The sequence below is a fragment of the Typopeltis vanoorti genome, chromosome 2 (genome assembly GCF_054136105.1).
Source record: "Typopeltis vanoorti isolate ZY-2024b chromosome 2, IOZ_Tvanoo_1.0, whole genome shotgun sequence".
Taxonomy (NCBI): Eukaryota; Metazoa; Arthropoda; class Arachnida; order Uropygi; family Thelyphonidae; genus Typopeltis; species Typopeltis vanoorti.
This window is the reverse complement of record NC_143550.1, coordinates 161999549-162015710: the sequence shown is the minus strand read 5'-3', so window position 1 is coordinate 162015710 and position 16162 is coordinate 161999549. Positions and strand designations below refer to the sequence as shown.

Genomic DNA, 16162 nt, shown 5'->3' with positions numbered 1-16162 from the left:
GTTAGAGGAAGTGCAGGATCTGGAGATGTTGAAGTTTGGGGACACATCACGAAAGTTGTAATGGTTAACAAATGGTTACCCTGAAATTTAATGTCGTAATGCAGAGGACACTGACAGCAGGGATTCACAGGTTATAAAGCCACTTTAAGTCACTGATCAGGCCCTCATTTCTGTGCAAAGATCTAACCACCTGGATATCTGGATGGGAAAAAAAAATTAGAGAAAGTGCAGAAGCCAGTGGCTAAGAGTATCATTCACTTTTGTACTAGGATTGTACAGAAGTGAACAATACTGAGTGCTGAACACAAGTATAGATTGAGGAATGTGTTCAATCTGTACTTGTACTTAGTGTATAGATTGAGGTAAGAGCTTTGCAGATAGGAGAAGAGGTTATATGATTTAGACATAAGCTGGTAAGAGGAGCCTATCAAATATATATATAGCCAAAATATTGCATAAATAGAGTAATAGGTGGTGGAAAAACAAGAGATCATCTCTGAAAATTATTTAAGGAAATGCAAAAGATTAACTGCATAGAAAATATAGAATGTGTTCAGTGTGAGGTATAATATATTATACCTACAATGAGTTTTTTGACTCCGTGGATGTCTGAAATAATAGTACTGTTGTTTCTTGCACTTCTTTTGAACTAATTTTAATCAAAACTGATACCTAGAGCTGTAAAGTATAAGTCCTCTCAATTTTGGAATAACAGAATTTTTAGTCTTGCTTGTTATAAACATAGATTTGTCAGATCCAAGCAAATAGAATTTTTTTTATTTTGTTTCCAGCATTCTTTTATTTCTGATGAATTGCTCTCCCATTGTTCTAATTCTAGGTCAGTACAAACACATAGTTATTACATCTTCAGTGCTAGCCCTGAATGTTTCCTAAAAAAATTTGATGTTGTTCAGAAAAGAATTATTATTTGTGTTTAGTTTAGCGGAAGTAAAAAGGCATCTAAAATTATCTTCCAGTATTTACTTTTTTTTGCAAAGATGTTATCATCTGGCATAGTTAAAAAAACAGACAGAGTTTGTTAACTGCAATCTACAAAACAAAATAACAAAAAAAAACCAGGATAGATCTATTAAAGGAAAGAGAGCTAGCTAATCTTGATATGGAGGTGATAAGAGGTTTTTCTTCTTAGAAAATTTGATTTTTCATCCCACACAACAAACTGGTCAGAGAATAATGCATTTGACAGACAGCACACTATTCAGATAAGGATAAATTACCTTATCATGGGCATTTATTATGATATGTCTTAATTTACTGAATGGTTAATATATCCACTCTCCAACCAACAAGTTGTGAGTTCTAATCCCATTGAGAGAACAGATGTTTTCTTAAATGTCTTTAGGTGATAGATGAATTTCTTTGACTGGTGTGAGACAACAATTATGCTTATTGGAGGCTCACAGTGGATTAAAAAAGTTCTCTGTTTGGTCTCCAGAGCAGGATGTCCAGACAGTAATTGAAATGATTAACAATAATCAAAATCCATAAGTCCTACTTTAATCTTTTGTCCATCCGCAATACTAATAGTAATGTACTATAGGCTAACAGGCTTTCATAAGTGGAACTGTAAAAAAAAAAAAAAAGTCTATAAAAAAATAATCTATAAAATTAAAGTCACTTGGCTGTGACAGACCATCAAGTATAACTTGTTAAGAAGAAAGACATATTTCAGACCAAAGTTTAAAAAAGATTGGTAAGGTCACTTAAATGGTAGATAACTGAGAGAAGACCCCATATATAATCTATAATGAATGTGAAGAACTGGCAGGAAGAACATCTGATCCAATCTCCAGTCCTCACATTCCCCATGATATACCCATTTAGACATTCATTGGATACTGAATAAATGAGAATGGGCTTGGAGATTTCATTATTTATGTATTTAGTGTATCTCAAAACACTTTTTTTTATCATCAGCCCAATGCTATTTTCACTATGAAGCTTCAACTTTTTTGATAATTCACTTTCAGGTATATTCATTATTTCTCGGGTCTTCTTTCTGGTGCTATAAAGATGAATAATAGTCCACTTTACCTTCATCATATCATAATACATGGAGTTCCCAATTTTGATTCTAAAAGAGGTAGGTACTTTAATTAAAAGAACTGCCTTTTTAATGGTATTTAGTAGTTTTTTGTAATATAATAACATTCCTGTTCCACTTTCATGATATAAATACCAAATGATACTTACTAAAATACCAGTGAATATGTATTGAAATAATTGCTTTTGGAGAAGAGTGTCCCTGAACATACACATAGATTACAGTCATGAATATATTATTATTTATTATGAGTATCTCCATGGAGTCAGTAGACTCATCGCGGGAGACCCAAACTAGCAAAACAATATCTGTCATATCTCTTCTTGAATTAATTTACAGACGAAGAGCTCACAACTAAGTCAGGCAATGAATTCCACTCATTCACCACCCTCCAGGCAAAAAACCTGGTTCTGACACCCTTGTTAATCACACGCTTCTTTAATTTCCAGGGATGACCTCTTGTTTTTCCATCACTATCACAGAGCTGAAACATTTCCCCTGCATCAATCCTATAAAAACCTTTCAGTAATTTAAATGTTTCTATCATATCCCTTCTTCTCCACCTATCAACCAACCTCTGCAATCCACAAGCTCTCAATCTATCAATGTAGGGAGCAGTTTTTACATCACTCACTAACTTGGTCACTCTTCTCTGAACCCTCTCCACAGCCTCCTCATCTCCAAGGAATCCAGGTGACCAGACTTGAGCACAGTAATCTAAATGTGGAAGTATCAACGCTTTATAAAGGGGAATAACAACCTATTTATCTCTGGATGTCAGTGTGTTCCTCAACAACCAAATAATCCTACGTGCAATCTTGGACACCTTAGCAATGTGTCCTCTGAACTTCATCTCCGTATCTACTAATGCCCCTAAGTCCCTAGCCTCATTAATCTCTTGGAGTACTGTTCCATCAGTGTAGTACACAGCTGCTAATCTTTTAATCCCAAAATGCATGACTTTACACTTTTCCACATTGAACTGACATCCATTATCTTTTGCCCATTCTACCAGCTTATTTAAATCATCCTGCAAACTTTCAACATGAGCTTGATTTTTTATTGTGCTACCCAACTTTGCATCACCAGCAAACAACTGAATATCTCCCTTTAAGCCATTTCCTATATCATTCCTTTGTCCAACTCAGATGTCATTCTATTATGAAAAGTTAATAGATTGCTAAGGCAGGATCTACCTTTAACAAACCATGTTGGCCTCTATAGAGTATCATATCCTGATCCACCCATTCTTGAATTTTGTCTTTAACCAACTTTTCCAATACTTTTACCACTACTCCTGAGATGGTGATTGGTATGTAAATAACTACTGCATTTTTAGAGCCACCCTTATGCAAAGGAACCACTTTGCCTAACTTCCACTCCCTAGGGACCATACCAGAGTTCAAACTTAAATTAAATATCCAAGTAAGAGGGGTTGACAATTCATTTGCATATTCATGCAACCCGAGCTGATATTCCATCTAAGCCTACAGCAGTGTTTGTGTTTAAATTTTGCAATATATTAAATACCTCTGATTTCTTAGCTTCAATTCTCAGATTAGTTATTGCTACAGGTACACATTTATGCTATTTAAAATTCATTTTAAATAGCAGTAAAATTAGAGAGCACAATATCTAACCAACACAGTCCAGAGCACCACAGTAAGAGGCTAAACATAATTGGAGAAGAGAAACTTGAGGAATACAAGCTGTGTTCATTTCCAATAGGGATTGTCAAGATCACATTTTCACTTTAAGACAAATAGTTGAGACGTCATGGAAATATAATCAGGATCTAAATTTCTGTTTTGTAGATCTGGAAAAAGCAAACAACAAGATGCCAAGTGAAAACTTGTTCAAAATACTGCAGTTATATGTAGCCTATTCAAGTTGCTAGTCAATAGTTAGCATTGAAAGACATCTGGGAAGATGGTTCAATGCAAAATCAGGTGTAAGATAAGACAAGGATTCACTCTCTTTCTCTCTTCTACTCTTATTCATCATTTGTATGGATCATTCTCTCATTGAGAATGCATCCCTTGCATTCTCAATGAGAACCTATAGAACTAATAAAATATTTCAACTTTTTAGGAATAACTTGTGAGTGAAGGTGACAAATAGCATCAGTAAAGCTATTATATTGGGATGCTAGTTGAATAAATTTTTATCTAATAAGGGCAAATTAGTCAAAAAAACTAAACTAGTAGTATACAAAACAGTGTTCAAACCAAATATAACATCAGAAATTTCATGATGATATATGACTATAATTTCTATGTATGAGATGATTATCAGCATTCCAGTTTACTGCAAGTTATATACATGGTGATCAAAATTACAGTATCCTGAAGGAATGTGCCAGGGAGTTGATGCCAGCCTGCACATATTTTTTTAATACAAGTCTTTCACTGGGTCAAGTTCCTAAGTACTTGAAGGAGGTCAGGATTGTGCCACTTCATAAAGGAGGTGAGTGATAGAACTCAAGTTTCAAACTATAGGCCTATCTGTGTGTCAGGTGTTGTAGTTAAGTTGTTGGAGAAGCTTGTGAGAACCAGGATTCAGAATTGGGTTGACAACAATGGTATTATCTTTGATGGACAGCATGGATTTACTAAAGGGAGGCCACGTTTTAGTAATCTACTTATTACAATAAGGTGACTGCTTCACCTTATTGTAATAAGATAATGTAATGTTGTAATGAACAGAGAAGAAAGGATATATAGTAATATTATTATTATTATTATTTGTCACCTCCAGGAAGTCCAAAGACTCATCTAGGGAGGGCATCCACTCTACAACTCTGCTTCCACTACTCACAATCCACCAACTGACCACAACTACACCAACGGCATCTACTGCCAACCACCACCACTAGTATTTCCACAGACAATCACAAACATCCATGCACACAGCAGGATTCGAACTCACAGCCTCTTGACTGGTTAGCGTGTATACTTAGATTTTATATAGATATACTTAGATTTTGCAAAGGCTTTTGATAGATTACCGCATGATAAGTTGAGTTTTCATGGAAAGGAAAGTTACTAGTAATGTGCCTCAGGGGGTCTGTTTTAGGGCCATTGCTGTTTAACTTGTATATTAATGATATTGGTGAATATGTGGATGGAGATATTCAGTTGTTTGCAGATGATGCAAAGTTGGAACAAAACATGAAGAGTAGAGAAGATGTTGTGGCCTTACAAGAAGACTTGAATAAATTGAGTGATTGGGCACAGGAATGGGGATGTGAGTTCAATGTTGCAAAATGTAAGGTTTTAAAATTTGGAAAACAAAAATGGGATGCAGAATTTATGCTTGGTGAGGATATATTGTTGGAGGTGAAGGAAAAAAAAATCTGGGGGTGATAGTGGATAAGGATCTGAAATTTAGGGGACACATGGACAAAATTATGAAGACAACACAAAGGCTTCTTGGAATGATGCAGAGGACACCGACTTGTAGAAGTAGGTAGATTCTTGTTCCATTGTATAAGGCTTTGATTAGGCCACACATGGACTATACCCAGATTTGGTCACCTGATTTTCAGAAGGATCAAGAGATGTTGGAACTGGTCCAGAGGTGACTGACTAAGGTAGTTTCTAACCTCTGGAATGTCGAGTATAAGGAAAAATTGAGAAGATGCAATTTACAGAGTCTGGTGGACAGGAGGAAGAGGGGAGATATGATGAGACCTACAAGTTAGTAAGGGGTTGTTATAGGATCAATGCTGGAGAGGTTCTACAGAGAATAGTGGGAGATCAGAGGAGAACCAGAGGTCATCCCTGGAAACTGCATGAAGAGGATATGAGTAGGGGAGTGAGAGGCAGGTTTTTTTCATGCAGAGTTGTGAATGATTGGAATCCCTTGCCTGAGAGTGTGGTGTCTGCAGAGAATTTGAGTGTGTTTAAAGCACGGTATGATGAGCTGTGTGTATGATAAAAGGGCCTCCTAGATGACTCTTTGACTCCATAGGGTCTTGGGTAGTAATAATAATCCCTGTTTAAGGCCTCATGGTATGATCCAGTGATCCAAATGCTGCAGGAATACATTGTGCATTATGCAGAAGCAATATCAGAGGAAAAAAAAAGTAGTTTGAAAATTCACTGCCAGGAACATTGTAAACACCATATGCAATGAATTTGCATATCACTCAACTTGGCAGGTCCCAGAATGGTTTAAAAAGCCGTACACAGGATTTTTCTCTTCATTCTGTTGTTGATATCATCCACAGTGATGGCACTAACCTTGTCCCAATGTGCTTTGCTCATGAAGCTGTATCACCTAAACAACTGCAGTGCTGTTGCTGCACTCTGCGAATATTTTGTCACCTGAACAAATGTTGACAAAAGTCCACTATTTCCATGTGCTCTGTGATGAATGATTAATCATTTTGAAGAGACTGGATCATTGGGAGTTAGACCTGGAAGAGGTTGCAAACCAATCAGTTTACAAGTGAATGAAGTTGCTACTGCCATTGTGGAGCAGGCCATGAATAACAGCATTGGTTCTTATAGTGCATGTGTACTATATCAAGACACATTGATGTGCTTTACACAACTGTCTGGAAAATTCTATGAAAGATTCTGCATTTCTACCCATTTAAGATAACCCTGACACAGAAGTTTCACACACAGGCTTTTGAAAGTCGACTGACATTTGCTTTAACATTCCTTGCTTGAGTGGAGTTGATCGCTGCATAGCTGTAAATGATATTGTTGGGGAATGAGGCTCCTTTCACTTGAACAGAACTATGACATTTGCTTTAACATTCCTTGCTTGAGTGGAGTTGATCGCTGCATAGCTGTAAATGATATTGTTGGGGAATGAGGCTCCTTTCACTTGAACAGAACTGTGAATTCCCACAATTGCCGGATATGGGCTACACAAAACCTGCATTCAATCCATAAAATTCCTTTGCATTTATCCCAAGTTATCTGGTATGAATTTATAGCTTTGTTTATCATTGGACTGTTCTTCTTTGAGGACATTTGCCAGTCGAGTCTCGTGACTTGCTCAGTTACTGCCAAGAAGTATCACAATATGATAAATAATTTTATTGTGCCACAGCTACAGCAGAATTTGTGCATGGATTCATTCATTTTCATGCAGGATGGGGCCCCTCCACACATTGGTCAATCTGCACAGGAGGTTCCAAGAACATTTCATTGAAGCCAGAGTGATCAGCTGTGCATTTCATATTGCATGGCTGCCTCGTTCAATCTGATCCTAGGTCACCTTGTGACTTTGGCTCTGGGGATTTCTCAAAGACAGGATTTATCAGGATCATCCTGATAACTTGGAATAAAGTAAGTAAAGCAAAGGATGCAATTTGGAGTAAAGTGGATGACAAACAATATTAAACAGGAATTGCATGTGAAAAAGAGGCTATGGAAGAGATATAAGGAGACAGGTGAAGAGAAGATGCATGAAGAATATAAGACACAGGCCAGAAGAGTGACTAGTGTGGTAAGGAAAGCGAAACTGAAATATGAGAGGAGATTGGCCCTAAGATCCAAAGAAAATCCTAGGGAATTTTTTAGCTATGTAGCCAGTAAGAGGAGAAATGACTATGGAAGAATGATATTGTGGGATAAAAATGGGAATAGAGTGACTGATGCAGAGGACATAGTGGAATTGTTCAATGAACACGTTATTTATTGGAGTATTTCATCCTAGAGGAGTCAGTTTTAATGCTAGAGGGATAGGGCAGGTTCAAGGTTTAGAGGTACAGGAGGAGAGTGTGTTTCAGATACTGACTACTCTGGATGTCAGTAAAGCTTTGGGACTGGATGGTATTTCACCACGAGTTTTGAGAGAATGTGCTAGGGAACTGACAGTGCCTTTAACCTGGCTTTTCAATGAAAGTCTGGCTGCGGGAAAGGTGCCCAGTGAATGGAAGGAAGGTAAGATAGTGCCATTGCATAATGGTGGTAACAGACTGGAAGTGCCTAATAGGTCAGTTTGTGTGTCATCAGTAGTTGTTAAGATCGTGGAGAAAGTAGTGTGGGACCATATACAGCATTGGGCAGATGAGAGTCAACATGGATTTGTGAAAGGGCACTCTTGTTTTAGCAATATGCTAGCCTTTTATAATAAAGTTACAAGAACATTAAATGAGGGAAAGGCATATATACTGCAATTTTCTTAGAATTAGCGAAGGCATTTGACAGGATGCCACATGATAAGCTGATATTTAAGTTGCAGCACATGGGTCTGGATGTCAGATTGGTCAACTGGATTCAGAATTGGCTGTCTGATAGGAGCAGTTTCAAGGAGGTAGAGGGTTACAAGTGGGGTCCCACAGGGCTCAGTACTAGGACCTATATTGTTTAACCTTTATATCAATGACATTGCCAGTGGATTGCAAGGGGATATTCAGTTGTTTGCGAATGATGCGAAGCTGGGAAGGATTATTAGTAATAGTGCAGATGTGGTTGCCCTGCAAGAGGATTTGAATAAGCTAGATAGATGGGCAAATGAATGGGGGTCTCAGTTTAATGCAGCAAAATGTAAGGTCTTGAGGTTTGGGAAACATCGATGGGATGATGCATACTCTATGGGAGGAGTTATACTGGAGGACGTAGGGGAGACAAGAGATCTGGGGTTAATGATTGATAGAAACCTGAAATTTAGGGGATATATTGCAAAGGTGGTGAATGTAACACAGAGGATGGCAAGTTATTATGGGACTATTATTATATATATATAGTATATATATATTATATATTATATATATATTATATATTATTATATATATATAGCACCATCGATGGGACCATCCCATCGATGGTGCTCGCCATCGATGGGATGATGCATACTCTATGGGAGGAGTTATACTGGAGGACGTAGGGGAGACAAGAGATCTGGGGTTAATGATTGATAGAAACCTGAAATTTAGGGGATATATTGCAAAGGTGGTGAATGTAACACAGAGGATGGCAAGTTATTATGGGACTATTATTATATATATATAGTATATATATATATTATATATTATATATATATTATATATTATTATATATATATAGCACCATCGATGGGACCATCCCATCGATGGTGCTCGCCATCGATGGGATGATGCATACTCTATGGGAGGAGTTATACTGGAGGACGTAGGGGAGACAAGAGATCTGGGGTTGATGATTGATAGAAACCTGAAATTTAGGGGATATATTGCAAAGGTGGTGAATGTAACACAGAGGATTTCTGCAATTATGAGAAGGACACCTACCTGCAGAGATAAAAGGGTTATCATTCCATTGTATAAGTCTCTGATCAGACGACACTTAGACTATTGTTCTCAGATTTGGTCCCCAGGATTTGAAGAGGATAAATTAACTGTGGAAAGGATACAAAGACGGATGACAAAAATGGTTTCAGGATTGTACAAGGATAGTTATGAAGATCGGCTGAGGGAATGTGGACTGCAGGGTTTGGTGGATAGAAGAAGGAGAGGTGATATGATTGAGACTTTTAAACTGTTGAGAGGTGGTTACAGGGTTGACACTGGGGAGTTCTTTCGCTTGGTTGAACAGCGGGAAGGGGTGATGACAAGAGGCCATCCCTGGAAGTTACGAAAGGAAACTGTGAGCAAGAGGGTGAGGAGTGGTTTCTTTTCATGGAGGGTGGTTGAACCGTGGAATGCATTGCCTGATGGATTGGTGAGAGTGAGAATGGTCACTGAGTTTAAGGAGTGGTATGATAGACTTTGTTTCTTAGGGGGGGCCTCCCCTCGATGAGTCTTGACAGACTTTATGTTCTTAGGAAGGACCTTCCACGATGAGTATTTTGACTCCATGGAGGCCTGAATAATAATTATAATAACTTGCCAGTGCTGAAAGACAGCATAATGCAACATGTGCATAACATCAATCTTGACCAGCTCATTCTGCAGTTGAACACACTGCAAAGGATGCAATTTGTGCTATGCTGTGAAGAGCAGCACATTGAACAGTACAGCCCCTGAATGCATAATAGAAGTGAATAAAAATGTGTTATTTATGCTTGTGTTGCTTTTGTCCTTGTTACACACACACACACACACACACACACACACACACACACACACACACACACACACACACAGAGAAAAATTATTACATCTACATTCAATACATCATAAAGCACCTCCAGGTGGTGAATTTTGGAACTACTTTTTTTCTTAGATATCACTTCCCCGTGATGCACGATGTATTCTTGCAAAGTTTTGCAGCATTTGAATCACTGCATGGTGCTCCACAAAACCTTAAACTGGGATATTTTAATTTTGATCACCCCATATATTATTCTGATATGCATTTTACTTTTGTTTTTCACATGTGAAATTCTTACATCCTACAGATATATCATTGAAATCCATGTTATACAGCTTCATATACATTGTGCAAGAATAGTCCATCTTGTGGATTGGTTATAAATACTAGTCCTGTAATTTCAATGTTTTCAGTCATCACCATTGATAATATTACTACCTTTTAAAATCATTGACCTACTTTTGTAAATTTCTTCAGTCATTTGTTCAACTGTTTTCCATATTTTTAAAACCACCATCAGTTATTGCAAGGATATTTGAGTCATCTTAAGGTAGCATACTAACACCGTTGTATTGTTATTACAAACTTAAGCATGGTGCAGTTATATCCAAATGGAAATGACAATTATTGATAATATCTTTCTGAAAAATCTATAATTTCTACATTGATTCAGATTCTGATTTTTATTATTACTGCTGGTTTGTGTTTCTGCATCCTTCTACTCTGTATAATAGCTGGCTTGATTAATTTCACTGGGTTAAAGGCATGTCTATAACTTTTGTATTTAATATGCATCAATATGCAAAGTGTTCAAGGAGGATATATATATATGTGTGTGTGTGTGTGTGTGTGTGTGTGTATTTTTAAATTTATTTATAGCAGAATTAAAGTACTAATTCTAGTTTTAAGCCCCATCCCCTTGCTTCATTCAGTTTCAATTTTTTTCTCTTTCAGGATGCAAGCCATTTATCAAAGTATATCAGGGAATGCAGCAAGTATATACATCAGGGGTATAGTAAGTTGAACATAATTTTTGTTTTGTGAAATGATTGCTGAGTTTGAATTACTTTCACATTTATTATTATTATTATTATTATTTTGCAGGCATTAAGATTTTTATAACTATATAAACAATAGCTTTAAAATGTAGTTAATGAAAAATTATATGTCTGTTATTATCTTTATGTCTGGTTCCAGAAAATTCTTTGAAGACAGTTAATTGAAAGACTGTTAATTTATCAAAAAAGGAAATTGGTTGAATAAACCATTCATTGCATTATCATTTAACGAATTTATTAAATTTTGTTAACATACCATGGACTACAGTCTAAGCACTGAAAAAAAAAGCAAAAGTCAGGAAAAATGTTACATATATTCAAGCCTGTTCCATACCGGAGTGAAAAGAGTGCAACGAACCCAGGCGGCACAATTTAGGGATTTTATAATCGAACACGTTCATAAAAAATAGGGAATAAATAATACACTGAACTATTTGTGTATATTTGTGAACTTAATGTGCAGTATAATAAAATGATTCATAACGTGTTCGGTGTTCTCCCCAGAAATTTTTACCAGTTGGTGGAATGAAGCATTAGCCAGAAAGACCCTTTTTCATAACAAATTAAAATATATTGATAATTTTATTATAAATTACTTCAAACAAGGATAATATTTTATATAGTAATTATAACAAACAAGACTAGGATTTTTCTTATTTTCTCACTAAGTAATGAAAAACATTGTAATGCACGCAGCTTAAAATTCTATACATTAATTCTTCTCTTCTTAGAAGCCCAGTTGTCAGCATCTTTTTTGTAAAAGATTAAAAAGAATTAAAATCTGTTGGATCTGGTTCTCTCAGTGAAATCAGCATCAGATTATTTAGAGTGTTCTGACTGATGTGATTCCTCATACAGGTTTTTATCCTTTTTAACGCAGAGAAACCCCTTTCACATTCAGCTGTGTTCACAGGTATAGCCAGTCCAGCAGCAGCTAGTTTTGCTAAATTTGGAAAAGACTCTTTGAGCTCAGATGTTGTTGCTAATTTCAGCAGTATTTGTCTTGGATCTAGATTTTTGTAATCGAATGTCTGTTCATTAATAATTTTTGATGCAACTGCCCATTCTAGTTTAGTACTTTCATAATTTAAAACTGCAGGACTTCCATTTCTAGAATAATAATCAAAAAGAATCTCAGATGCCTCACATTGATCATGACTTTCTGCATTGAAAAGTCTTGAAAAGCAGGAAATGATTGGCATATCTGGAAATCTTGCTTCTAGGTGTTTAATAACTATGCCTATGTATTTATCATATATTGTAGTCTTAAACGTAATAACATTAGAATCTGAATAATCAATGTGAAGGTCTGACCATTCAGGTGAATGGTCAGACCTTCACATTGCTGATGAGGATTTTGAAAATGACTGCCAGGAGTGTCCTTGAATTCTATGATGGATAGTTTTCTGGCTTCTAAGACTGGCTCTATTTCAGTTGAGTCAACATCTTGCCTTTGCCATGATTTAGACAAGTTAGATAAATGTGGTAACACATCTGAAAGCATCATTAGTGAAGCTACGAAATTGTATATTCTGATATATTTACTTAAACCTTCAGCTGTGATATCATTTTGTTTGGTGGCCTCTCTTTCCAATGCAGCTATAACACTCACCATGCATTCTCTTAGAGACTGTATTGCAGAATCATGAGATAGCCATCTAGTATCGCTAGCCATTTTATGTTTAATCTGAAGACTGTTCAGTATATTTTGGATTTGGGTTAAACCAGCCATCCTGACTGAGGAATTTTGGAAGAAGAAAAACAATTGCCTTAAGATATCATTAAACATGACTAAATAAGACACTTCAGCTCATGACTAAATAAGACTAAATAAGACACTTCAGCTGCTTGGGCACTAGCAAGAACCAGTCGGTGGTTTACACAATGACAGTTGACCATGAGTCCAATCTGTTTTATCTCTGAGCAGTTTTGCAACTCCCTTTTGCTTTCCAATCATGACAGCTGCTCCATCAGATCCTAGGCCCACCAGATTACAAGTTTTTAAGCTTAGACTGTCAAGGGTTTCAATTCCTTTGTTAGTTATAGTCTCAGCTTTGCCATCACTGATATTGCAAGTTGATACAAAACTAACCCTGACCTCTTTTAGGTTGACAAACATATATAATGTACACAATCAGCTGTTTTAAAACTGAGATGTCTGTAGTTTCATCACATAAAACACTGAAATAATCTGCAGAATGTATATTTATCAGTATTTCAGATCTTATTTCTGATGCTAAAATATCAATCAACTCTTGCATTATTCTTTTTGAGGTATAATGTGCATTTTTACTAACGTTAAGATGTTCTAAGTAGGAACAGCCCATAGCCTTGCAACGCTCAAGCAATTTTTCAAATAATGTAGTATGTGGTAACTCATTTTTCACTAACCAATACATAGATCTTAAAACTCCCAGAAAAGCATCTCTCTCTCTGCAAGTTATTCAAAATTGAAATTGATTTTTCAATTTGCCTTATTCAAGTTTCTTCTAGTATACGTTTTTCAATTATATGTGAACAAGAATCAGTGTGTAACTTGCTTTGTTCATGGTCAACCAATCTTTCTTTTCGAAGTCTTGTGCATAGCACAGTTACCGAGTCACTTCCTTGTTTGTGGGTCGTCTCCTTCCATATTTCATACATGTGGAACACATCATTCCATTATCTTTCACCACTAACCAGTGGAATTTTTTAAACCACTCACTGTTAATATCCGATAAGTGGTGTTTAGACGCACGTTTTTACATTTGAAAGAGACTGCAGAAATTGACAATTATTCTGTTGTTGTTTTGGTGTCTTCGCTACTATGCTTATCAGTTTCATCTTTCTTAAAATAACTTAAGAGTGTGGTTTTCTGACCTGACTTTTTACTCATTTTGGGGTAATTTAATAAATACAAAATGTCATTGTTATTAAATGAATTAGAACAAATCACTGAATTGTGCACTGACAGTAATATCCAAGACACATAATGTGTGATATGTTGCAAATTTACTATTTATGAGTATTAATTACTAGGAATGGGAATTGGTATCACTCGAGACTGACGACACAGTCCTCGAGAGTTTCGAGAATTCCCCAAGATCACAACTATATTTGATGTGCAGGCCTATTTTCTTTTACAAAACAAAATATTAAATACTTGACTCATGGTCTTCAGACAAGAATATAAGAAAGATAAATGAATAATAAGAAAAATAAGTGTAGATTTTTAACATCGATTTTTTCCTTCGATTCAAATTTGCTCAGTTTTCACAATTGAGTGAATAGACTTAGCGAAAGGCATTTTTTAAAAATGCCTTTGCTAAGTCTAGGAAAATGGCAGTATATGCCTTTCCCTCATCTAATGCTTTTGTAACTTTATCATAAAAGGCTAGCATATTGCTAAAACAAAAGTGCCCCCTTCACAAATCCATGTTGACTCTCACTGATAACATTACCGTCATCTGCCTAATGCTGTATATGGTCCCTCACTACTTTCTCCAAGATCTTACTGACTACCGATGACACACAAACTAGCTTATAAATTACAACTACTTAGTGTTCGTATCTGTTAAAAAAAAAAAGAATATTTGCTATTTCATAAGGCAGAAATAATTTTCATCCCTACTATCTTGATGTTTTCACAAAACAATATATTGTTTTAAATTTTTTTTTATATACTTGAATATATAAATACGCACGCACACACACACACACACACACACACACACACACACATAATTTATTTATTTATTTTTAATGTTTAGAAAACCTAAATCCTTTTTTTTTTCATTTGTTCCTTGTTTTTTATTTGGAATTTAAGACTGTTAAATGAAATTGATAATTCTATCCATTCACACCATTTGTTTTTTAATTTTTTGTTCAAACCTTGTTTAGTAAGTAAATTTTTGTGTTCAAACCTTAAGAAACTGACAGGATGCAACAGTCAGAAACGGTATTACTAATATTATTATTATTATTATTATTACTCCAGGGAGTCCTTAGCCTCATCGAGGGAGGCCCTAAATATCATGTCCACACAACTATACAACATTCTCACAGTATCTATCATACCTTGCCTTGAAATCACTCACTGTCATAGCATCCACAACTGACTCTGGCAGCTTATTTCACTCATTTGCCACTCTAAAAGTAAAGAACCCAGCTCTAACACCCTTGCTAACCACACTCTTGCCCAGCTTCCATAGGTGTCCCCTAGTTCTCCCACCACCAGTCCTGTTCTCAAAAATATCCTCTGAATTAATCTTATGGAAACCCTTTAGCAATTTGAATGTCTCAATTATATCTCCCCTTTTCTGCCTATCAACCAATTTCTGCAACCCACAAATCTTCACCCTGTTCTCATAAGGTTTATTTCATAGACCTGCTATCATCTTGATCACTCGCCTCAGGATCTTCTCCACCTCCTCCCCATCAAGAAGAAACCTAAGTGACCAAATCTGGGCACAGTAGTCGAGATGAGGTCTTATCAAGGCTTGGTACAGAGGTACAATAACTTGCTTGTCTCTGCTCGTCAAAGTACTTTTCAACAACCAAGTGAGTTGATGAGCTGATTTAGCCACTTTTGCAATGTGCCCCCTAAACTTCATCTCCCTATCCACCAATGCTCCCAAGTCCCTGACCTCATTAATCTCCTGGAGTACAGTTCCACCAATGTGGTATACTGTTGCTAATCTTTTCACCCCGAAATGCATAACCTTACATTTTGTCACATTAAATTGACATCCATTCTCCTTAGCCCAGAACTCCAATCTATCCAAGTCGTCCTGCAAGATTTTGACATCTGCATTCATTATTGCTCTACCCAACTTTGCATCATCAGCAAACAAGTGAACTGTTCCTCTTAGATCCTTCCCTATATTGTTAATGAACAAATTAAACAGCAGTGGTCCAAGAACAGAACCCTGCGGCACACCACTAGTCACAGACCGCCCTTTGGACTCTACTCCTGAATGAACTACTCTCTGATATCTCTCCATCAACCACCCACCTATCCATCTCAC

General features: G+C 36.4%; 1 protein-coding gene across 8 annotated transcripts in view; it reads left to right on the top strand.

Moving 5' to 3' along the window:
* Positions 1-16162, top strand: part of LOC150109587 (tensin-1-like) — a 540448-nt gene that overhangs the window by 267349 nt on the left and 256937 nt on the right. For all 8 annotated transcript variants that reach the window (XM_090413690.1, XM_090413698.1, XM_090413682.1 and 5 more), the window contains 2 exons: positions 1992-2104; positions 11053-11113. In XM_090413690.1, coding sequence (XP_090269816.1) covers positions 1992-2104; positions 11053-11113 — 174 coding nt within the window. The remainder of the gene's footprint in view (positions 1-1991; positions 2105-11052; positions 11114-16162) is intronic.